The 25681-nt window shown below is 40.0% G+C and overlaps 1 protein-coding gene across 2 annotated transcripts in view; it reads right to left on the bottom strand.

Annotated features, from left to right (window-relative positions):
- The window catches only part of hrob (homologous recombination factor with OB-fold), a 56032-nt gene extending 31399 nt beyond the window's left edge, over window positions 1-24633 (bottom strand). For both annotated transcript variants that reach the window (XM_043675164.2, XM_043675167.2), the window contains exons 1-3: window positions 24538-24633; window positions 12780-12839; window positions 2221-3495 (exon numbers count right to left, since the gene is read on the bottom strand). In XM_043675164.2, coding sequence (XP_043531099.2) covers window positions 2221-3495; window positions 12780-12839; window positions 24538-24540 — 1338 coding nt within the window. In that variant the 5' untranslated portion in view covers window positions 24541-24633. The remainder of the gene's footprint in view (window positions 1-2220; window positions 3496-12779; window positions 12840-24537) is intronic.
- Window positions 24634-25681: the final 1048 nt, after the last annotated feature.

The raw sequence follows: 25681 nt of genomic DNA, 5'->3' as shown, positions 1-25681 counted from the left end.
GGAGCAGAACATGGAAATACAAGTAGTCATTTCACTTACTTTTTGTGTGTTTAACTGAATAATGAATGACTGAGAAAGTTTCATATTAAGGTAAATTATACAATACCCAAATGTTCAAAAGGTTGCCCTATCAAACTTAGGAGCTTTGAGATACAGGACGACCAATGCAATGCCGACGGGTGATTTAATACTGAAAATAATCCTAAAGTATATTGGTACTAACACTAAATACACCTAATTACAAATTTATTTCTGAAGTTGTTTCACACAGCAGAACTGAATAGGGAAAATTTACATATAATTAGTAATGCATCACCACAAAAGTAAACTTGTCAGATGAATGACACTTCTGAAATAATTAATGAAGTTCAATGAAAAGACAAATGATTTCCATCTTGAATCTCTACAAATAATCTTCGACCTGGATAGGCAAAGCAAAGCAGAGGTCAAATTAAAGCAAAGTACATTAGGTACAGTAATGATCTTATTTTATGAAAAATTTGTGTATAATTTACCAATGTCAGGAAAAGGAAAATGCAAAGATTATTGATAGAAGCTTATGGAAGTGAAGAAAGACAAGCAATTATATTGCGAGGGACACTGGCCCCCTCACATACTGACACCTTCTCATTCCCCTGCCTTTTCAATTTGTTATTAACTATTTATCCTCCAAACTTTAAAACCTGTTTCGGCTTCCAACAATTTCAGACAGAATACCCGTTGTGTTAAAAAAAAAACAAGCCTTGCATAATGCTCCCACTATTCTTTGGACGATTGAGAATATGTTCTCCAGCTATCCATTTAGTGCTCACTAACTACCTCAGAACAAGGCTAGCAAATATTATATTCAGTTTTTTGTTTGACTTAAGCCCTCCATCCAGAGGATGCTCTGTGCCCTTACTTCTTCCAAGGCCCTCAAGCCTGCTTAGCCATTCAACTACATCATGGATGATTTTCTACTTCAATGCCATTTTCTCACACTATCCCCATCTCCCCAGGTGACTTTAGTATCTTGAAATCTACCAGTCTGCCTTGATCATATTCAATGACTGGACCTCCTGAGCCCTCTAGTAAATAAAAGTAAAGGTAAAGTCACCATTGTCCTCCCAGGATATCAGCTGCTGGCTCTCATGAGGTAGTATGAGCTTTTGGAGGGGTGGGGGGTGGGTTAAGGAGACAGACAGAGAGCGAGACAGACAGAGAGCGAGACAGACAGAGAGCGAGACAGACAGAGAGCGAGACAGACAGAGAGCGAGACAGACAGAGAGCGAGACAGACAGAGAGCGAGACAGACAGAGAGCGAGACAGACAGAGAGCGAGACAGACAGAGAGCGAGACAGACAGAGAGCGAGACAGACAGAGAGCGAGACAGACAGAGAGCGAGACAGACAGAGAGCGAGACAGACAGAGAGCGAGACAGACAGAGAGACAGAGAGATTTGGTTTAACCCAAGGGTCATCACCCTTCAGGCAATGGGAGAAGTTGATAGGGAGAGAGAGTCCTTCATGCTAACCTCAAATCGATGCAGAATCAAACCTACACTGTGGCATCACACTCTGCATTGCAAGCCAACTAAACTAACTGACCTCTTTGGGATAGGGTGTTCCAAAAAGCACTGATTTATCATTTGAAGGGGATGACAACCAGCAGTTTCTTTGTCCATTTTGGATCTTATGAGATAGAATCCATGGGACCCAGAATCAGAACAATGTTGAGGACTCTTAAGGTCATTCCCCAACACCTGCCCTATCAATGGAACAGGATCTGCACAGGGTTAGAATGTTACTTTTCTCAGGCATCTTTGTATTTTGTGGGTCTGGTGTCATAGGCTAGACCAGATAAGGGCAAAAGATTTCCTTCCTTGAAAGACATTTGTGAATCAGTTGGATTTTTAATTACAGTCTCGTAAATGTCCTTCATTATCAACAGTAACTTTTTATTTCAGATTTATTTAATTGAAAAAAATTCTGCCATTTGAGGTAATGGCTCCAAAACTCTCACTCAGGCCTGTGGATTACTACAAATTAACAATGATTGCACCCCAATTGTCCCTCAAGTAACTATTGGAAAGGAAAAACCAAAGGACATTTCATTGCTTTCTTCTTCTACTTCCTGGCATTATTCACAATTACAGTACTGCACAACAATTTTGATTTGGGGACTAACTAGACATAAATCAAAATAACTGGTTCATTCTTAACGCAGCATCTCCCATCATACCTGTTGAGGAAGAATTCCAGCAGGTCCAGGAAAGCGTCGCTTCGGTCGGGGCCTGTCTAACCTCACAGCTTCTGGTGTTCGATTAGCTGCCGATACCAACTGAATCAAGTGATTGGTAACAGGGGTTCCCACACAACCTGAATTTGTGGCTGGTGAATATTGAGCTCCAATAGCAGCTGATGGGCTTTCAAAACCACATATTAATGTTCGAGGATCACTAGTGGATATAGTTGCTCTTTTGACGTCTCCATTGGAATGTTTAGGGATTGAAGAGTTCTGTAGAGGTAGCCTTGGTCTCAATAACATTGGATTTAGACAGTTTTTAGTACCAGTAGAACTTACTTGCTGTGGTGGAGATGGAGTCTGCAGGTTTGAAGACACAAATTTACATGAGCCAATAGCACTCCCTCGTATGATTGTTCCTAAATGATTTTGTGGCACCGGTGTTAATTCTTTTGCTGATCTAATATTGTCAGATGGAATAGAACTACAAAATTCAGTTCTTGGCACAACATTCGACAGCGTAGCAGAATGACCGTGACTTTCAATTATCTCAGAGGAATTTTTGTCTCCTTGCTTTCTGATGCCACCAGAATTGGAGTTGCTCACAGCAGTTGGACACTGGTTAAATTCAAATGATGGATGAAACTTTGAAGTTTTGCGTGCAGTCTCAGAATAATTTTTCTGAATCATTGCTTGACTATTTTTGCAAGAAACAGTCACTTTAGAACTTTCACTCTTGCCAGTGTCTGTTCTCTCGTGTTGTGGCAATTTCGCTGGTAGCACAGCAAGATCATTTCTTTGACATTTTGAAGAAGGAATAATTCTAGGGGTTACAACTGTCTTCTCTAAAAACATTGGACTATTGGTCTTCCTCAATGTTGTATTTGGCACATTGCCATCCTCCTCCAACTCCTCACAGTCAGACCAAAATAAATCATCAATTTCTTCAACTGAGCCAACTTCAGTGGTGTTCTGCTTTAAGTCAGGGGTTGGTTTTTGTTTGTTATTCCAGTTGTTTGATTCAGAAGAATCTATTGATGCTGTCATTGCACTTTTTGTAGGATAATCATTGGTCATATATTTTGAAGTACAACCATACTCCAACTGACAATACCTCTGACCCAAGGTGCCATGTGGCAAGCTCTTAGGTTCATAAGATGAGTTAGTAGGTGTCCTGAGAATTGAAGCAATGGGTCTTAACCTAACACATGGATTTGCTCCAGACGAACTGGTAGTTGTCTTTTCAACATCCAGCGCAGCGGATAGTAAATCCTGTCCACAATGGATTAAAAAAACAATTAGCTATACATCATTGGAGAACATAACTGATGGACATTGACACAAAATTTAAGAATTTGATTCTGATTTTAAAATAATTACCTTAGTTTATCTCAAATAATTTAAATTGCAAGACGATTATGTAAAAATTTACTTTACCAACCTTAAAAAAAAAACTTACTAATTCAGAATGATTTAGCACTTGGACCAATGATATTTCAACATCATTTGAGGATTTTAATTAAAACAAAACTGATTATTGATGCTGACTCAGCTACACTGAAAATAAAAATCCAACTAACAAAGTAAAACAGAGTTCAATGGAAAATAAATCTTTTGCAATACCCTATCAGAGTACTTTTGAAATTAATCAGAAAATATGGTTAGATTTTCCAATCAGAAGGCTTTCCAGTCAAGAGTTAATAGCAAATTTAATTAATTTCAAAACATTAAAAAAAAAGGTGTATATCACAATTAAAATAAGTAAAAAAAATTTCAGGTATGTTCAAGCTTCTTGGTACATGAATAAGGTGCAGCAAGGTCAGGTTAGTCAGCCTGCCTTCAAACCTGCTGTGCTATTCAATAAGATCATGGCCAATCTGACTTGAATTTCCATTTTGCATTCTTCTATAACCCAAAGATTTATTACTATTAAGGGGATAAAGAATTTATTTACCTCTGCTTTTAAAATATGTAAAGATTTTGCATCTATTGCCTTTTTAAGTGAATTCCAAAGACTCTCAGGAAGAAAAATGTTTCCTTATAGTTAAAAATAAGGGGACACCCATTTAAAACAATGACCACTAATTTTAGATTCTACCACAAGTGCTAAGATCCCTTCAACATCTACTTGGTCAGGTTTCCTCAAGATCTTATTTGTTTCAAATTAAGTTCCCTCTGACAACTAAACTGCAGAACTGACAGGCCTAGCCTACCTAGCTTTTCCTCATTCCAGGGATCAGTCTAGTCAGCTTTCTGTAAGCTGCTTCCAACCCATTAATATCTTTCCCTAAACACGGTGACCAGTAATCTACACAGTACTCAAGATGCGGTCTCACTAACGTCCTGTATATGAGGCTTAATCTCATGATTCTTGCATTCAATTCTCTTCACATAAACCATAACATTCAATTAGCTGTCCTGATTAGTTCTTGTACCTGCATACTAACCATCATGCACTAGGACACTCAGATCTCACTCTACATCAGAGTTCTGCAACCTCTCTCCATCTGGATAATAGACGTATTCATTACCGAGTTTTGAGAAGATTTGTAGCTCATGTTGAGGTTCTGGATGTAGGCTTGCTCACTGAGCTGCAAGGTTCGTTTTCAGACGTTTTGTCACCATACGAGGTAACATCTTCAGGTGAGCCTCCAAAGCACTGCTGATGATTCTTGCTTTCTATTTATGCTTGTGTTTCTTTGGGTTTGGTGATGCTGTTTCATGTGGTGATGTCATTTCCTATGGTGATATCATTTCCGGTTCTTTCTCTCAGGGGGTGGTAAATCGGGTCAAAGTCAATGTGCGTTTGTTGATATTGTTCTGGGTGGAATGCCATGCTTCTAGGAATTCTCGTGTGTCTCTGTTTGGCTTGTCCTAGGATGGATGTGTTGTCCCAGTCAAAGTGGTATCCTTCCTCATCCGTATGTTAGGATACTAGTGAGAGAGAGTCATGTCATTTTGTGGCTAATTGATGTTCATGTATCGGGGGCTAGTTTTCTGCCTGTTTGTCTAATGTCGTGTTTGTTACAGTCCTTGCACAGTATTTTGCAAAGGACATTGGTTTTGCTTGTTGTCTTTCAAGTTCATTAGCTGCTATTTTAGTGTGTTGGTGGGTTTGTGGTGCTAAGGAGTCTGAGTAGTCTGGCAGTGATTTCTGAGATGTCTTTCATGTAGGGGAGAGGGACTAGGTTTTCTGGACGCATTTTGTCTGCTTGTTTGGGTTTGTTGCTGAGAAATCTGCGGACAGTGTTCATTGGGTACCTGTTCTTTTTGAATACACTTATAGGTGATTTTCCTTTGCTCTGTGTCGCGGCTCGTTGGAAGAATGCTCTGATGCAGCTTTGTTTGTGGATGTTTGGGTGATTGCTTCTGTAGTTCAATATTTGGTCTGTATGTGTTGTTTTCCTTTAGACGCTGGTATGAAGTTCCCCATTGGCTGTTTGCTCTAATGTGACATCTAGGAATGGCAGTTTGTTGTTATTTTCCTCCTCTTTAAATGAATTTTATGCCAGTAAGGGTATTATTGATGGTCTTGAATGTTTCCTCTAATTTGTTTCACTTAGTGAAGACAAAGGTGTCATCCACGTAGTGGACCCAAAGTTTAGGTTGGATGGTTAGCAGAGCTATTTGTTCGAGTCTCTGCATTACTGTCTCTGCTAAGAACTCTGATATTGGAAATCCCATGGGTGTTCCGTTGGTTCGTCTGTTTCATTCCAACCAGAACTCTATCAACAAACACATCGACTTAGACCCGATTTACCAACTCCGAGAAAAATAACAGGAAATGACATCAATGACATCACCACAGGTAACAACATCACCAACCCAAAGAAACCCAAACAAATAAATAGAAAACAGGAATCATCAGCAGTGCTTCGTCCAGAGGCTCACTGAAGATGTTACCTAGTATGGTGACAAAATGTCTGAAAATGAAACTTCCAGCTCAACGAGCAAACCTACATCCAGACATATTCATTCTTTCTGCCAAAAATGGACAATTTCATACTTTGCTGCATTTGTAATCCATTTGCCAGAGCTTTGCCCATGAACTTAAATTTATTTATATCCTATTATAGGCTCCTTCTGTCCTCTTCACAATATACTTTCCTATCTTTGTCTGCAGCAAACTTAGCTACTATACTTTCGATCCCTTCATCCAACATGATTTATATAAACTGTAAAGAGTTGAGGACCCAGCACCTTCCTCTGTGGCACACTACTCATGGCATCCTACAAGCCTGAAAAAGATCTACTTATTCCTCATCTTTACTTTCTATTAACCCAGCTAAACTTGAATCCATTCCAATATCTTATTCCTTATACAATGATCTTTTACTTGTACCAGATGTACCAACCACCTGATGAAGGAGTAGTGCTCCGAATGCTAGTGCTTCCAAATAAACTCTGTTGGACTATAACCTGGTGTTGTGTGATTTTGAACTTTGTACACCTCAGTCTAATACCAACATCTCCAAATCATGACTTATTTGTAGCACATCAAATGCCTTCTGAAAACTGAAAGACAATACATGTACTAGATAAAGAGGAACCAGTGTAAGTTACTTCTCCAAAGAATTCCAAAAAATTTATATTCTCTCTGGTAAAGCTCAATGCAAAATATCTGTACAATTCATCTTCCATCTTTTTATCCTCCATTACTAATTCCCCAGCTAATAAGGCCGATACTTACTTTGACTCCAAAGAAACTTTTCCTATTTATTTTTATATTTGTGGCTAACTTTCACCTATACTCTGACTTTTCCTGCCTGATTAATATTTTAGTACTTCTTTGCAGTTTTTTAATGTTCTGTCCAAACAGAATAGTACAGGCCCTCCGGCCCTATTGTTGGGCCGACCTTTTATCCTACGACGGTCAAACTAACCTATATACCCTTATTGGACTATCATCCATGCTTATCCAAGGGTTGCTTATATGTCCCTCCTAACAACACAACACACACACACACACACACACACACACACACACACACACACACACACACACACACACACACACACACACACACACACAGTAAAGAATCTAACTCTTGACATCTTCCCTTCCTCCAGTCACCTTAAAATGATGCCCCCTCGTGGTAGCCAATTCCACACAGGGATAAAGTCTCTATCCATACTTCTTATCTTGTACATCTCTATCAAATCACCTCTCAACCTTCTTTGCTCAAATGAAAAAGCCCCAGCTCACTCAAACTTTCTTGACAAGACATGCCCTCCTGTCCAAGCAGCATCCTGGTAAATCTCCTCTGCATCCTCTCTAAAGCTTCCACATCCTTCCTATAATGAGGCAACCAGAACTGAACATAATATTCCATGTATGGTCTAACCAGGGCTTTGTAGAGCTGCAGGGAGAAAGTGAGGACTGCAGATACTGGAGATCAGAGCCAAAAAGAAGAGTGCTTTTCCAGCACCACATGAGGTCAGGCAGTATCCAAGAAGCAGGAGAATTGACGTTTCAGGCATAAGCCTTGCCTCAGGAATGTGAGCAGCGCATGCGTGTGGGGGTGGGGGATAGGTAGCTGGGAAGGAGATAGGTAGTTGGAGGTTGGGGGTGGGGGGAAAGAGAGGTGGGGAAAAAGGTGATGGTGATAGGTCAGGGCAGAGGATGGAGCAGTTAGGCAGGAAGGAAGATAGACAGGTAGCACAGTTCAAGAAGCAGTGCCAAGTTGGAGGGTTGGATCTGGGATGAGGTGGGGATAGGGGAGTTGATGAAAATGGTGAAATCGACATTGATGCCGCATGTTTGGAGGGTCCCAGGGGGAAGATGAGGCGTTCTTCCTCCGGTGGTTGGGTGGCTTGGATTTGGTGGCGGAGACTGCCCAGGACCTGCATGTCCTTGGCAGAGTGGGAGGGTGAATTGAAGAAGTGGTTGGCCACAGGGTGAAGAAGTTGTTTGGTGTGTGTGTGTGTCCCATCGATGTTCCCTGAAACGTTCCACGAGTTGGCATCCTGGCTCCCTGATGTAGAGGAGACCACATCGAGAGCAACAGACACAGTAGGTGAGGTGTTTGGATGCGTAGGAAAATCTGTCAGCTGTGGAAGGATCTTTTGGGGGCTTGGACAGAAGTGGTGGGGGGGGGCGCGGTGTGGGCACACAGGTTTTACACCTCTTGCAATGGCAAGGGATTGTGCCAGGAATGAAGGGTGGATTGGTGCGGGGTGGATCTAACGAGGGAGTCATTGAGGGAGTAGTCTCTGCTGACTGCTGATAGGGGCGGGGAGGGAAATCTCTTTCTGCTGGTGGTGAGGATTAGTTCCACCAATCAAATGAGTGTGCCGGTGGAGGGGTTCTAGTTGGGTCGCGGGAGAGGAACAAACAGAAGGATTGGAGGCCATCGCCATTGGTGGATGGAAGTGTACAGGGATTACATGTCCATGGTGAAGGTGAAGCATTGGAGGCCAGGGAAATGAAAGTCATGAAGGAGGTGGAGGGCATGGATGGTGTCCCAAATGTATTTGGGGAGTTCCTGGACCAAAGGGGACAGGATGGTGTCAAGGTATGAGGGGATAGATTTAGTGGGGCGGGAGCAGGTGGAGACGATGGGTCAACCAGGGCAGTCAGATTTGTGACTTTTGGGTAAGAGGTGTTCAGCAGCGTACCTTTGCGGCTCTTAAACTCAATCCTCCCGCTAATGAAAGCCAACACACCACAGGCCTTTTTAACAGCGCTATCAACTTGAGTGGCAACTTTGAGGGATCTATGGACATGGACCCAAAGATCTCTCTGTTCCTCCACACTGTCAAGAATCCTGCTTTTTACCCTGTAACCTGCATTCAAATTTGACCTTCCAAAATGAATCACTTCACACTTTTCCAGGCTGAACTTCATCTGCCACTTATCAGCCCAGTTCTGCAGCCTGTCAATGTCCTGTTGCAACTGACACAGCCCTCCACACCATCCACAACTCCACCAATCTTCGTGTCATCAGCAAACTTACTAATCCATCCTTCCACTTCCTCATCCAAGTCATTTACAAAAATCACAAACAGCAGAGGTCCCAGAACAGATCCTTGCAGAACTCCAGAGGTCACCGAGCTCCAGACTGAATGCTTTCCATCTACCACCTTCTGTCTTTTCTGGGTCAGCCAATTCTCCACCCAGACAGCCAAATTCCCCTGTATCCCATGCCTCCTTAATTTCTGAACGGGGAATCTTATCAAATGCCTTGCTAAAATCATGTACACCACATCCACTGTTCTACCCTCAAATGTGTTTTATCACATCCTCAAAGAATTCAATAAGGTTTGTGAGGGGCATGATTTGCCCCTCTCAAAGCCATGCTGACTATCTCTAATCAACCCATGCTTTTCCAAGTAATCATAAATCCTGTCTGTCAATAATTTGCCCACCATTGACGAAGATCGACTGGTCTGTAATTCCCAGGGTCATCCCTACTCCTTTTCTTGAAGAGAAAAACATTTGCCACCTGCCAACCATCTGGTATTACTCCAGTGGACAGTGAGGATGCGAAGATCATTGCCAAAGGTGCAGCAATCTCTTTCTGTAGCAACCTTGAGTATATCCTGTCTGAATCAGGGGATTTATCTATCCTCTTTTTTAAAAAAAAATCACACTGTCCTCACAAACGACAAGGTCTCTCTCACTAATGAATACTGAAGCAAAGCATTCATTAAGAGCCTCTCTTACCTGCTCTGACTCCAGGTACAAGTTTCTTCTACAATCCCTGATCGGCCCTACCCTCACTTGGGCCACCCTTATGCTCCTCACGGTTTTCCTTAATCATACCCACTGAGGTTTTTTCATGATTCCCTTTAGCTCTCCTAAGTCCATTCTTCAGTTCCTTCTTGGCCACCTTGTAACCCTATAGAGCCCTGTCTGATTCTTGTTTCCTCAACCTTACATAAGCTTCTTTCGTCCTCTTGACTAGATGTTCCACACCTTGTCACCAAGGTTCCTTCACCCTACCATCCCTTCCTTGCCTCAGTGGGACAAACCTATCCAGCACTATTAGCAATTGCTCCCTAAATTACTTCTACATTTCTGTCGTGCACTTCCCTAAAAACATCTGTTCCCAATTTAGGCACCCCATTTCCTGTCCAACAGCATTGTATTTCCCCTTCCCCCAATTAAATACTTTGCCATCCATCTGGTCCAATCCCTCTCCATGTCTATGGTCTGGGAGTTGTGATCACTATCTCCGAAATGCTCTCCCACCTGACGTAGTTTCTTGTCTCATTGGAACAAACCTATCCAGCCAATTATATGTTTTTTCTTTGAGTTTGAAGCTATTTTAGAATTTTCAATTGAATCACAGATGGTAGATTTTTTATTTGTTGTAATTTACCTATTCTACATTTTCTGAAATATCCCCTCATATGTTTGCCACTATGTCACTATTGACCTATGCCTTAAATTTCCAGTTCACTTCTGTTAACTCTCATAGCCCTCAGTTGCCTTTGTTTAAATTTAAATATAGTCTCGAACTCATACTTCTCCCACCAAAATGTATGCAAAATTCAAATATGTTATGGTCTCTGTTTCTTGAACTGCTCTCATGAGATTAGTAATTAATCCTATCTCATTGTCAAAATCTGGTCTTCTATAGTTTGCACTCTGATTAGCGCCATAACATGCTGGTCTAAGAAAATGCCCCGAGAACAATCAGTGATTCCTCCTCTAGACTACTTTCCCCTCCAGTTGATTTTTCTAGTCTATGTAATTTAAAATCTGCCTTTATTAACCTATAGCAATACTTTCGATGATGTGTGTATTTGCATACCAGACCCCTTACAAATTTAGAGACGTAGTGTTCAAAGTGTGCGTGACCTTTTTCTTACTAATATATACTCCCTTATATTTATCTGTATTGATGTTGTTTTGCCACACCCACATTTCGCAAGTTCATTGAATTCCTTCCAAACTTTTGTGGAAGTCTTCCTTTATATTAAAAGGGACAATAAATTTGATTTGCAATTTCTGATGCCAACTTTCCAATTAGTGAGCAATGGCCTTAGCATTAAAATCCTTGTTGTCATCACTTCTATCCTTTGCATACCGAGGTAATTATCTGTAACCCCAACCTTTTTCTGGTTTTTTCAAATTCCCTGTTCATTTTGCGAATTGCCCCTCACCCCGATCATGTCCTGATCTTCAGTCAAGAGTTCTACTCTGCAGTACTTGGTAAAAACACACAAGTTTCTTCAAGGAACCAAACTTCAGAATACAGCAGCAGAAATCCATAGTTTCACAGACTCCATATCAACAGGCATGACTTGCATGTGCTGGGGATTGCAAACACTGGAAGCAGCTGTTCACCAACATGAAGATTCAGATGCTTTCACATTGTGTTTTATACAAAAATACAGATCAGTATAAAACCAATGAGAAGTAGAAATACAGTCAATGAACATGTATGAGGGGAAAACACACTAATACTGAAATAGAATTATTAAATGAGTGCAGTACAATGAAAATATTTTAACAAGATAGAAATAACTTTAAGACACGTCCAACTAATGTCTAGGTTTTCTTATGATTATCCTGAATTACTGCTGGTAGCACAATAACATTGTGAAAATCCAAATATGACTGCTGTCGGATTTGACCAGTCACCATTGTCAATGACTGAAATAAATGAATGCATGCCAACCAAAGGATCACAAATGGAACAGTCACCACTTCCAAATTGCAAATAGTCAGTCTCTTTTTTCTCATGCTGAAATCTTTTTGACATCAACTTAGTCAGAAGACAGTTTTTCCAAACAGAGAAATCAATAGCTAAATATGCAAGTTGATTCAATTTTAGAAATATTCATTTGTTATCAATAGGAAAAACATTCTTTCTTCTGAAATGGAAACCATATCCAAATTTTGGTTCATAAAAATCAGGTTGTGCAGTCACCAGTAGGATCCATTTTGACAGCTTACTGGTGCAAGAGAACTGCAGAATGCCCAAATGTTCGGACCTTGCACTTTAAGTGTCCAATAGGCCAATATAAAAACCAAGATCAGCACACCGTATAGCATGGCATTACAGCATGGTTAAATAGGTAGTACATTTTAAAATAAGTATTGTGCACTCAGTATCTCAAATTAAGTCAGTTTTGATGTTTAAAAACATTTCAGTGTACACAGCTGGTTGAATAAGTTATTTGGAAAATAGCAAGAGACCACATTTTCCTTTAAAACATTGAAAATATTCAATGTTTTTTAAAAATTAATCTATGGGATGAGGATATTGCTGGCTAGGTCCACAGGGAAGTTAAGAGTCAATCACATTGCTGTGGGTCTGGAGTCATATGTAGATCAGACGAGGTAAGGATGACAGTTTCCCTCCCAAAAGGGCATTAATGAACAAGATGTGTTTTTCTGACAATCAACAATGAATTCATGGTCACGAATACTCTTAAATGCTGATTTAATTTTTTTTGAAACTGAATTTACAACCCACCATCTGCCATGCGGGATTCAAACCTGGGCCCCCAAAACATTACCTGCATTTCTGGATTAACAGCTCAGTGACAGTACCACTAAGCCATTGCCTGCTCCAATGTCAATTATGTAGAAAATTACTTACATCATCATCATCATCATCAAACTCTTCATCAACAGAAAATAGCTTCTGGAAACTGCAAGCCTTGGAGAGAAAAAAAGGAAAATTCAAAGCTTTAATAATGCAACTTAGAAATACACTGTGGTCACAAAATAAAATGCGTTAAAGCTTCTTTATTTTCTCATTCATCTTGTACAATCCCTGAAAATTTTATACTTTCAGAAGAAATGACTTTTAAGAAAGACCTTCTGAATGGATTTACAATAAGGGCGTTTTAAGGGAATTCTTAGTCTTATTGGTAGGTCTCATGATCACAAACATCAAGAACTAAGATGGGCACTTGCAGTTGACAATTTCAGTTAAATAAGTTCATTACTTCCAAAATTTTCTTAATCAAAACATAATACAGTGCTTTTAACTTGAAACTAAATTGACATTTAGTTTACCATATTCACATACTACTAAAGGTTACATCACATCATATGAATTAAGTAGAGACAGGGCAAAAAAAAACGATTTGTTATCTTGGTTTACCTGGTACTCCACGTGAAAGATATTGACAGACCAATGGCATCAATTAACATTGAGTAAGAAGTATTGATCAGTAGAATTTTAAAACTGGAGTTGGAAATTGGAGTTTTTGAAGTAACAATTCTATGGAGATCAGAGGTTTATTCTGAATCTTTCTTCAGATTCACCATGAGAATTTTAAGAAAGATGAATTAAATTTACTGGGTGATCTAGGGAAGGAATCAGTCTCCACCTAAATAGGGAAATCACGACTAGCAATACACCAAGAGTTTGTGCTGAATGATGAATCATAACAATTCTATTACACCTGGGACTTTGGTTTGGTACATATGGAATGGAACAAAGTTGCTGTAGAATATAAAACTGACAGCAGACACGTACCTGAACATTTTTTCTCACCTATCTTTGCAGAAGATTTCATCTCTCAAAAGATCAAATAAACTGTGGACAAATCAATGTCACCAAACATCTTGTATGTGCCAATTAAGGCAAGAGATATTAATCTTGGGGAATAGTACATTCGCCGTATCAGGTAGCTCCAGATCAAATACAGTAGTTACATACAAAGTAAGAAGTTTCTTCACTCTACCCTACTTTTTTTTTTAAATATAAAGAGCTTTTTAAAACATCTCTAACATTCTTGCCATCTTGTGATTTCTCTGGGTGAAAGTATTTATGAGTACATTTTTGAGGCAACTAACATCACACAGCATCAAGCCCAGAGATTTCCTTCCTCTGGGCAAGATTTGAAACTAGGTCTTAGAAGTAAAGTAACGGTTCAATCCAAGTCGTAATTAGATCCCTCCAGCTTTCTTCTGAACAGTCATACTGGTCTCAAAACATCAACTCTTTCTCAATCCAGAGCTGATGTCAGACTGGCTGAGTTTCTTCAGCATTTTCTGTACTTGTTCCCTCCTTCTGTTTGTTTGAATGCTAATTCTTTGACTTAGATACTGAGGCAAGAAACTGATTATTTCAATATTACCAAGCTCCATTTGAAACCAACCCCAAGTGTTACAGGAACATTGGACCAAATTAATAAAAATTCCCCTGACTTCAGTACAGAGATGCCTGCCTTTCCCTGTTTCCAGGCATTGTATGTCCTCTTTGGCTTTAACTGTATGTTCTGATCATACTCTGACTCATTTTGACAACTTCTACAATTGAAAAACACTCCTTTACATTTATTCAAGGTAATGGTGGCAGACCTCAGGAAATAAATCACTTTACTACCCTTCTAGTCCATTTTAGTAAACCATCCTGATGTGGCAAGGGTATTGGCCGTTTTAAAATTCTTTTACTTTATTCACTTTTACAAAACCTCTAGTCTTTAGTCAATTTCCAGGAACCCACATCATTGAAATACTACTCTTCAATTCTTCACTAGTCTGCATCAATGTTTAATGTTCTAGATTGTATTCATCAATATTTCAATAAAACTGTTCTTGGGGCCATTATAAAAAATGAATTAATACCTTTCAAGAACATGTGGGAAAGTAAATCTAACAATTGGTCTACTTTAACTGAATCCTGAAATCAGTACATTTGTTTGTACAATCATCTAAACTGTAGAGATTTACATTAGAGATTACATAATAAGACATTGATATCTTAATATTAACTGCTCCCTTGAGTAGGCAAAAATCACACAATAAAGTTACAACATTTAAAAGGCATCTGGATGGGTAGATGAATATGAAGGATTTATAGGGACATGAGCCAAATGCTGGCAAATAGGACTTGGTCAGATTGGGATGGCTGGTTGGCGTGGACAAGTTGTACCAAAGTGTATTTCTGTGCTGTATACCTTTCACTGTAAAAACTGAACTCAGATGGGATTGAGGCTCCATATCGTAGAAGAAATTAGAAAAAGGTAAACCATAACACATTCAAAATTTGATAGCAATAAGCATTATATGAATTCAAACAAAAGAAAACATTTTGATTTTAATTTGACATTGCACTTCAAACTGTGAGAATCTATAAAGCTAATTTTGCATTCAAGCCTTTCTTTGAACACTGAAGACATCAATGAGCTAGGGGTGCTCCTTTTGGTTTAATATAAATTATTAAAAGCTAGTAAGCTCTGATTTGCATTTCAATGTTCGTATAATCTAAACAATATGCAATATTTAGCACTAAAAATCTGAATACAATGCAGTATCTGGCATTAAAATTCCAATATGCATTTATATTTTGATAAAATAATAGATCCCACCTACAAATAATTCCCTGTCACTAATTAATCCTTGTGCAAATTAAAAATACACTTACAACTACTAAGTAGGTCATTAATGCTTAACTTAGACACATTCATCACAAAGGTAATTAGGCATAAAATTATTTCAAACTTTTCCTCCTTTAAAGCAATCAGGCTTAGTTCAAAATCATAAAAACAAACAAATCTCATCCCCAAGACAGAAACTGGAAAACATGCTGAGGATTAAACCTGGCATGTGATAACTTGATATGTTCAGGATGGAATTATTTGGGGTGCATCATCCACACGATATGAACCCCACTTTAATGGGCGTACTTTGGGCAGAATGGACTACTAAGCATCGAGGTCCGATGGGATTGTTCAGCACCAAAGCAATCTTTATGCTGTATCACATAGTAGGACCCAGTGCCAACTTTAGCAAAAGCATCAGGTGAAAGAACAACAGGTCTAGTACTGGGTTAAGAATGCAAGTTAAAACATTTCCTTGCAGGTTAGGAGGCTCAAGGCATTCCATCAAGTTCCAAAATCAAACCTCTTATGGCAAACTTTTCCTCCCTTGGCTTTGGCAGTGTTTGGTTGCAAAACCTACTCCACCCCAAACAACTCATTGTTAAGAAAAATTCCCACAGATAATTGTCCTGCCTCTCTGCCCTACTTCTACCCTCAAGTTTCGCCAACATCAGGTGAGAGTTGGGCCTGACTTTGATAATAAAGCCTGAGAGTTAAAACAATCAACATCAGGAAGAAGAAGCCTTCCCACATGCTCAGCTGGCTCTATATTGACCTCCTGAGGATAACATTATTAGAAACTATATAGAAGAGAAAATGAGGTCTGCAGATGCTGGAGATCAGAGATGGAAATGTGTTGCTGGAGAAGCGCAGCAGGTCAGGCAGCATCTAGGGAACAGGAGAATCGACGTTTCGGGCATTAGCCCTTCTTCAGGAAGAAGGGCTAATGCCTGAAACGTCGATTCTCCTGTTCCCTAGATGCTGCCTGACCTTAGAAACTATATGGCTATCTAATCTAACCCAAAATGTACGGTGTAAAACATATCTGAACTAAAGCAGATTGATTATTTTGAATTGAGATGTAAAATTATAGCTGCCATGGCCTGTATTACCACAACTAACAAATAGGGAGGGTCCTGTATTATAATTTGTCTATCAAAAGGTTTCAGCTCTCATCTCTTAAGATCATCAAGTCAGGCAACCCTCCAGAAACCATTTGTCTCTTGAATTCTAAGCATTTGTGCAGTCCAGTTTTGTTGCCTCACCATTGGTAACTGTAACCTCAACTGTCAAGATGCCACGCCTTTCTGCCTTCTTCTCAAGTCACTCCTTAAAACCTCTCCTTTAAAACCAAGCATTTAGTCACTTCCAAATGTTTAAATTAACTAACATCAATTTTTGTCTCATTACACTCCTGTGAAGCACTTTTGGACTTCTTTTTTGCTACATTTCAGGTGCTTTATAAAACATAAACTGCTGTTTTTCAGTTCTTGATGGAGGAGCTCCCAACTCCAGAATTGGGGAACAAGGTAACACAATACCTCAAAATGAAGTATTGTATGCATTGTACTTATTTAATCAACATTTCAAAATTGATACCCTGATCATGAGAGAAACTGCTTCAAAGCATACTTTTCACATGAATCCCACAGGGGGGCTTTACTTGACTTCAGGAAATTATGTTCCCTTTTGATCTGGCCTACTCAGTGACATCAAATATATGAATACAATTGAGCATACAGGCCTCACTACTTCTACTTAACTGTGCTGGGCTAAGAATAGGAATTGCAATACAGTCAGTTCTTCTTTAAAGTGATGGTTGTATTATAGAAAAATTGCACTTCAGAAACATACTTAAAATGTTGGCACTGTAATTACATTGCAAGTTCACACTGTAGAAACGCAGTCTCCCGAATTTGTCAATTGCATTACTGAGAATTTGTGTCAACGATATGCATGTTGCAACAGAATGACCTGTACATTTAACCATGAAATAAGTACAGTGGATGGCCATAGTAGTGGTAATATCAAGGTATTCTTAGTTATGTCAGGTATTTGATGTCAATGAAAGGTTCATAAGGAGAAATCTGGGTGAACTCTCAATCAATAGCGAAGCCTTTAAATATGAATAAAGGAACAAGAAAAGGCAAGTTAGGCCTTTGAGATCATAACTGAGTTGTCACCTATAAAATTAAAAATGACTGATTTAGCAGGATTGGTTATTTGTGGAAAGAACTCCAAAACTTTAACCTCTTTTTGAATGAGGTAATGTTCCCTCATTTAATTCCCAAATGGTCCAGTCCTAATGTTTAGATTGTACTTAGAGAAGAAATAAATAGTTTTTCTTTACTTACTCCAGCTTTCTCCTTAAAATCTTGAAAGCTTCATTAGTTTCCTAAATGCCATCACATTTAAGCCCAGCTTACATAATCAGTTAAGCTTTGGAGTTCAGCTATTATTCCAGTAAATTTACAATGCACTCCCTGCAAGGCCACCATATTCTTCCGACAGTGTGGCAACCATTAGTTTTAAGTTTACTTACTGCCTGTTGGAAGGAATAAAGATACATTGTACGTACTATTTAACGATCTTCAATAAGGAGGGATTGACAGATTCAAAGTTTCTGGAAAGTTGCCTTGATCAATAATTTGGGTGAGTGTTGACTACGTTGATACAGTTCTGGATATAGGTAACTCAGCTGTAATTCTCGACTTTCAAAAAATTTTTTACATGATGTTATACAATTGGGTACAAAAGAAATAATTCAGAGGGAATGGCAAGCATATTTTACAGGTTATGGAGTTTTAGCTGCAGTGTAACAAAGTTGTTATTAATAGCAGTGGATCTGAATTGGCGTTAGCTGTTTCCTAGGGATCCATGCCCTACGGTACTACATATATCTGTTTTGTTCAGGCAGTAAATTAGCAATTCTACCACAGGGGACTAATTTTGAGACCAGGTCGGAAACAAATTTAAAGCAAATAGCAATTGGCGTTTTTATGTCATACATCCATCCCAGAATTAATGAATATTCACGAGATACCTGACAAGCACAATTGTGCCTGCCATGGCTTAGTGGGTCACTACTTCTTCCCAAAATTCCAGGTTCAAATCTAACTGCAGGATGTGCACACAAATAATCAAGTGTAGTACTGAGGGAGTGCTGTACTGACAAAAGGTGCAATCTTTTGGTTGTTAAACCAAGGCTACGCCTGCTTGTTTGATGGATATAAAAGATCTGATAGCCGTGTTTTAAAGAGTGTGGGAGTTATACCCAGCACCCTTACTCTCAGATTTCTTATAAGATGCAAGTGCAGAAGCAAGCTATTTGGCTAGAGTCTACCCCACCAGTCAATAAGATCATGGCTGATTTGATAATGCTCAACTCCATGAGTCTAGATGATCTTATTGATTAAAAAATGGTCAAGCCTCAAGAGCTCTCCACCATAAAAAAAATCCACAGATTCACTACACAGAGTAAAACATTCCTCAACTCCATCCTAACTGTGTAACATCTTAATCTCGGATCATATCCTCCACTTCTAAACTCTCCCATGAGAGGAAACATCTAGCCTGTCAAGTCCCCTAAGAATGTCCTGTGTTTCAATAAGGCTAGTGAGTTTTAAAAAGATTTGTAGTTCAGGTTGAAGTTTTGGATTGAGTTTGCTCGCTGAGCTGGAAGGTTTGGTTTCAGACGTTTCATTACCATACTAAGTAACATCAGTGAGCCTCCGGTGAAGCACTGGTGTATGTCCCGCTTTCTATTTCTGTGTTTAGTTTTCTTTGGGTTGGTGATGTCATTTCCAGTTCTTTTTCTCAGAGGATGGTAGATGGGGTCCAAATCAATGTGTTTGTTGATAGAGTTCCAGTTGGAATGCCATGCTTCTAGGAATTCTCATGCATGTCTGTTTGATTTGTCCCAGAATGGATGCGTTGTCCTTCCTCATCTTTATGTAAAGATACTAGTGATAGTGGATCATGTCTTTTTGTGGCCAGTTGATGTTTATGAATACTGCTGGCTAGTTTGCTGCCCGTTTGTCCAATGCAATGTTTATTACAGTTCTTGCAAGGTATTTTGTAGATGACTTTCGTTTTGCATATTGTCTGTATAGGGTCTTTTAAGCTCATTTGCTGCTGTTTAAGTGCATTGGTTGGTTTGGGGACTACCATGATGCCAAGAGGTCTGAGTAGTCCGGCAGTCATTTCAGAGACGTCTGATGTAGGGTAAAGTGGTTAGGGTTTCTGGACTCATTTTGTCTGTTTGTTTGGGTTTGTTGCTGAGAAATTGGCAGACTGCATTTAGATTAGATTACTTACAGTGTGGAAACAGGCCGTTCAGCCCAACAAGTCCACACTGACTCTCCAAAGAGCAACCTATCCTATATTTACCCCTTCACCTAACACTACAGGCAATTTAGCATGGCCAATTCACCTAACCTGCACATTTTTGGACTGTGGGAGGAAACCGGAGCACCCAGAGGAAACCCATGCAGATACAGGGAGAACGTGGAAACTCCACACAGACAGTCGCCCAAGACTGGAATTGATCCCGGGTCTCTCGCGGTGTGAGGCAGCAATGCTAACCACTGTGCCACCATGCCGCCCTATTGTACGCATATAACAAATTCCTCTCCATCTAAACCCTTCACACTGTGGCAGTCCCAGTCTATGTTTTAAAAGTTAAAATCCTCACCCTATTATTTTTACAAACAACAGAGATCTCCTTACAAATTTGTTTCTCAATTTCCCTCTGACTATAAGGGGTCTATAATACAAGGTTGTGTGGAACCCAGGGAGATAGTGAGGAAAGATTTCAATCTGAGACTGATAAAGTTGAGAACAAAGGCGAGTCAAACAGTCAGGATAAGCAGGGACAAAGCAGAGAACAAGGTAGGACTGATAAATTAAACTGCAGTTATTTCAATGCAAGAGGCCTAACAGAGAAGGCAGATGAATTCAGGGCATGGTTAGGAACATGGGACTGGGATATCATAGCAATTACAGAAACGTGGCTCAGGGATGGGCAGGCCTGGCAGCTTAATGTTCCAGGATACAAATGCGGCAGGAAGGACAAAAAAGGAGGCCAGAGAGATGGGGGAGTGGCGTTTTTGATAAGGGATAGCATTACAGCTTTGCTGAGGAAGCAAATTCCTGGAAATACATCCAGGGAAGTTATTTGAGAAAAAAGAAAGGGATGATCACCTTATTGGGATTTATTGGGTACCTGTTCTTCTTGAATACACTGTATAGGTAGTTTTCCTCTGCCCTTTGTAGTTCATCTGTGCTGCAGTGTATGGTGGCTTGATGAAATAATGTTCTAATGCAACTTCATTAGTGGATGTTTGTTTCTGTAGTTAAGTATTTGGTTTTGTTTAGTGATCACAAAGGTGTCATCCACAAAGCGGACCCAAAGTTTGGGTTGGATGGTAGGGAGAGCTGTTTATTAGAGTCTCTGCATTTCTGCTTCTGCTGGGAACCCTGATATTGGTGATCCCATGGGTGTTCTATTGATTTGCTTGCACATCTTGTTATTGGAATTGAAGTGGGTAGTGAGGCATAGGTTCTTTGGTTCTTCTAATAGTGTAGCCACAAAAAGACATGACCCATTATCACAATGATTCTTACATACAGACAAGGAAGGACACCACGTTGACTGGGACAATACATCCATCCAAGGACAAGGCAAATAGAGACACGTGTGAGAATTCCAAGAAGCATGGTATTCCAAATGGAACTCAATCAACAAACACATTGATTTGGACTCCATTTACCATCCTCTGGAAAAAAGAACCAGAAACAACAAACCAATCCAAAGAAAACTAAACACATAAATAGAACACAAACACCAGTGCTTCACCGGAGGCTCACTGATGATGTTACCTAGTATGGTGATGAAACATCTGAAATTTCCAGCTCAGCAAGCAAACTCACTTCCAAAAAGGTTGTTTGTCATTCTTTCAAACTTCAATGAGTACAGGCCCAACCTACGCACCATCTCCTCTAAGAAAATCCCTTCATACCCAAAATCAACCAAATGAAATTTATCTGAACTGCCTCTAATGCAAATATCTCTCACCTTAGATCAACAGCACCAAAACTGGTTACAGCTGTACTGGCACCCTGACGAATGGTTATTCCCCAGTCAAAAATATTAACTGGTCATAAATAATAAAGGGATGAGCACTTTATTGGGATTGTACTATAAACCCCCCCCCCAATACTCAGTGAGAAAAATCGAGAAACAAGTTTGTAAGGATGTCTCAGATATCTGTAAGAATAATAGGATGATTATAGGAGGGGATTTTAACATCCCAAACCGAGTTTTAGGGGCTTAGATGGAGAGGAATGTTATGTATGTAAAAGAAAATTTTCTGATTCAGTATGTGGATGCACCTACTAGAGAAAGTGCAAAACCTGACCTGCTGTTAGGAAATAAGGCAGGGCAAGTGTCTGAGGTGTCAGAAGGGGAGCACTATGGGGCCTGTGACCACAACTCTATGAGTTTTAACTTTTTAGGTTCAGTCTGTCCAAGTGCTAAATTGGAGGAAGGCCAATTTTGACGGTATTAGGCAAGAAGTTTCAAAAGTTGATTGGAGGCGAATGTTCGCAGTAAAGGGATAGCTGGAAAATGGAAATCCTTCAAACATGAGATAACAAGAGACGAGAGACAGTAGGTTCTTGTTAGGGTGAAAGACAAGGCTGTGTAGGTGTAGGGAATGCTGGACGTCGAGAGAAATTGAGGTTTTGGTCAAGAAAAAGGAAGCACATCTCAGGTAGAGACAGCAGAGATCGAGTGAATCCTGACAAGCGTATAAAGGCAATAGGAGTATACTTAAGAGGGAAATCAGGAGGGCAAAAAGGGGACATGAGATAGTTTTGGCAAATAGGGTTAAGGAGAATCCAAAGGGAGTTTATACATACATTAAGGACAAAAGGGTAACCAGGGAGAGAATATGGGTCCTCAAAGATCAACAAGGCAGCCTATCTGTGGAACAGCAGGAAATGGCAGTGTTACTAAGCGAGCATTTTGCATCAGTGTTAATTGTGCAGAAGGACATGGAAGATGCAGACTGTGGTAAAATAGATAGTGACATCTTGAAACATGTCCACATTACAAAGGTGGTGATGCTGGATGCCTGAAAATGTATAAAGGTGGATGAATCCCCAGGACCTGATCAGGTGTACCCTAGAACTCTGTGGGAAGCTCTGGAAGTGATTGCTGGGCCCCTCGCTGAGATAGTTGGATCATCTACAGTTGCAGGTGAGGTGCCGGAAGACTGGAATTAGCTAACATGCTGCCACTATTCAAGAAAGGTGGTAAGGAAAAGCTAGGTAACTATAGACCAGTGAGCCTGACACTGGTGGTGGGCAGGATTTACATATTTTTGGAAAGGCAAGGACTGATTAGGAATAGTCAACATGGCTTTGTCCATGGGAAATCATGTCTCACTAATTTCATTGAGTTTTTTGAAAAAAATAAGAAAGTGGATTTATGAAGAACGAGCAGTGGATGTGATCTTTGAGGACTTCAGTAAGGCATTCAACAAGGTTCCTCATGGTAGACTGTTTAGATCACATGGAATACAGAAGTGGCTTGAAGATAGAAGACACAGCATGATAGTGGAGGGTTGCTTTTCAGATTGAAGACACCTGACCAGTGGTGTGCCAGAAGGATCAGTGCCAGGTCTACTGCTTTTCATTTATATAAATGATCTGGATGTGAATGTAGGAGGTATAGCAAGTGTGCAGATGACACCAAAATTAGAGGTGTAGTGGACAGCAAAGAAGGTTACCTCAGAGTGCAATGGGATTTTGATCAGATAGGCCAATGAACCGAGGAATGGCAGGTGCAGTTTAATTTAAATAAATGTGAAGTGTTGCATTTTGGAAAGGCAAATCAGGGCAGGACTTGTACCACTTAATGGCAAGGTTTTGGGGAGTGTTGCTGAACAAAGAGACCTTGGAGTAGTTCATAGCTCCTTGAAGGTGGAATAGCAGGTGGATAGGATAATGAAGGCAGTGTTTGGTATGCTTTCCTTTATTGATCAGAGCATTAAGAATGAGAGTTGGGAGGTCATGTTGCGACTGTACGGGACATTGGTTCATCCACTTTTGGAAGATTGTGTGCAATTCTGGTCTCCCTCCTATTGGAAGGATGTTGTAAAACTTTAAAGGATTCAGAAAAGATTTACAAAAATGTTGCCAAAGTTGGAGGGTTTGAGCTATTGGGAGAGGTTGAATAGGCTGGGACTGTTTTCCCTGGAGCATCGGAGGCTGAGACCTTCGAGGTTTATAAAATCATGACAGGCATGGATAGGGTGATTAGCCAAAGGTCTTTTCCCCAGAGTGGGGGAGTTCAAAATTAGAGGGCATAGGTTTAAGGTGGGAGGAGAAAGATTTGAAAGGGACTCAAGGGGCAACTTTTTCATGCAGAGGGTGGTGCATGTACAGAATGTGCTGCCAGAGGAAGTGATAGAGTCTGGTACAATTAAAACATTTAAAAGGCATCTGGATAGGTACATGAATGGGAAGAGTTTAAAGGGATATGGGACAAGTGCTGGCAAATTAGACTAGATTGATTTAGGAAATCTGGTCGGCATGGACGAGTTGGACTAAAGGATCTGTTTCAGTGCCGTCTATCTCCACGATTCTATTATAACACTGCAATTTAAGGGGACTTATTGTGTGCATATGGGTTGTTATTTGCTACAATACAGCAATGACGATTTACAGACTACACTTGATTGGCTTTAAAGCACTTCAAGACGTCTGAAAAACACTATGTAAATTCAAACCTTTGGTCAGTAACTTGTCAAATGCAACAAAAAAAGGTGGTATGTTTCAGTACGAATGCACACTCCGCACCTTTGTGTAAAGTTATAAAGCCTCCCTCATGCTCCAATCCGTGCCCCACCCCCTCTCTCCGGGGTTTCACTGGTTAAAATCACACAGGGTTACCGCTGTCAACTCAGCTGAACTCAACACTCCCACCCCATGTTTACAAACCGCACGGTTACTAACCATTCCAGAGTGGACTCTCTTTTTCTCTCCGTCTCTGCCTCAGCCTGAAGCAGCTAAACTCAAAACAACGTCCTCTTACTCAAAAGTTACCGCCGCCCTGATGACGTCTCTTTCCTCCCACAATCCACCGCAGGCCAGGCTCTCCATAGCAACCGGCTGTCGCCCCGCCCTTGACAACCAGCTCTGCCAACCCACTGCAGCCAGATGCACGAAGGACTTGTTATTCTCAGTAAATCCCAACAAATGTTTCATTGCGATGAGGATATAACTTTTCGTTCATTTTTGAGTATTTCCAAAACAAATCAGGAACTACAGCTCGGATACAATATTTTAACTCATAATTTAATCCAAGCACTCATATTATCTGCCTGGGTGCTGATATTTCATTTGTTTATGGATTTCTAAAGAAACTTTCATAATTATCTTGGAGTTGGGAAGAGTAACATCAAAAAGACCACTGAGGTGCTCTTTTACATTTGATTAGCAGACTTGATGGAACTGGTGGAGGCTGGTTCAATAATTCCAAAACCCAACGTTTCTGTAGTTCCTTTGTTTTATTTGTTTTATAAGAGACTCAAATAGCATAATTTACTTTATTCTTATTTTTGACTTTAAAAATACTCTTTAAGAATTCTTTATGTGTTCAATATTAGGACCCAAAGTGAAAAAGAACTGAGCAGATAGGACATATTTATGACAGGACAAGCCAACATGGATTTGTGCTGATATAAATTCCAGGCAAAAAGTAGAATATTCATGGAAAAAGGGCATGATGCCAACACAGCAGAGGACATCATACATGGGAACAAAGATTCTGCTCCGCCTGGAGAAAGCAGTGAAATAAGCCCAACCGTTTTGTATGCAATAGTTTAGCCAGAAGGAAGCCACAGGAGAGATATCAGCCAAAGATTTGTAACAAATCACTCCACACCATCGAACCTGTTGATTCAGTCAGGTTGATAAGTGTTTAGTGACAGTTGGAATGATGATTGCAGAAGGAGAAAATCAAAAGTGTCAGCGATCCACGGGTGCTTCATGCAGTGTCATGACCTTCACGTGTCCACATGGTCTTAACCTGTGATCCAAAACAAAGGTCTCCAAAGTAAGGTTGAGGCGATAAAATGGCATCAGTCATTCACAATTT

Source organism: Chiloscyllium plagiosum, unplaced genomic scaffold, assembly GCF_037043375.1.
Source record: "Chiloscyllium plagiosum isolate Xiang-an unplaced genomic scaffold, Cpla_swu_hap1 HiC_scaffold_32, whole genome shotgun sequence".
NCBI classification, from domain to species: Eukaryota; Metazoa; Chordata; class Chondrichthyes; order Orectolobiformes; family Hemiscylliidae; genus Chiloscyllium; species Chiloscyllium plagiosum.
This window is presented reverse-complemented; position numbering and strand designations above follow the sequence as displayed.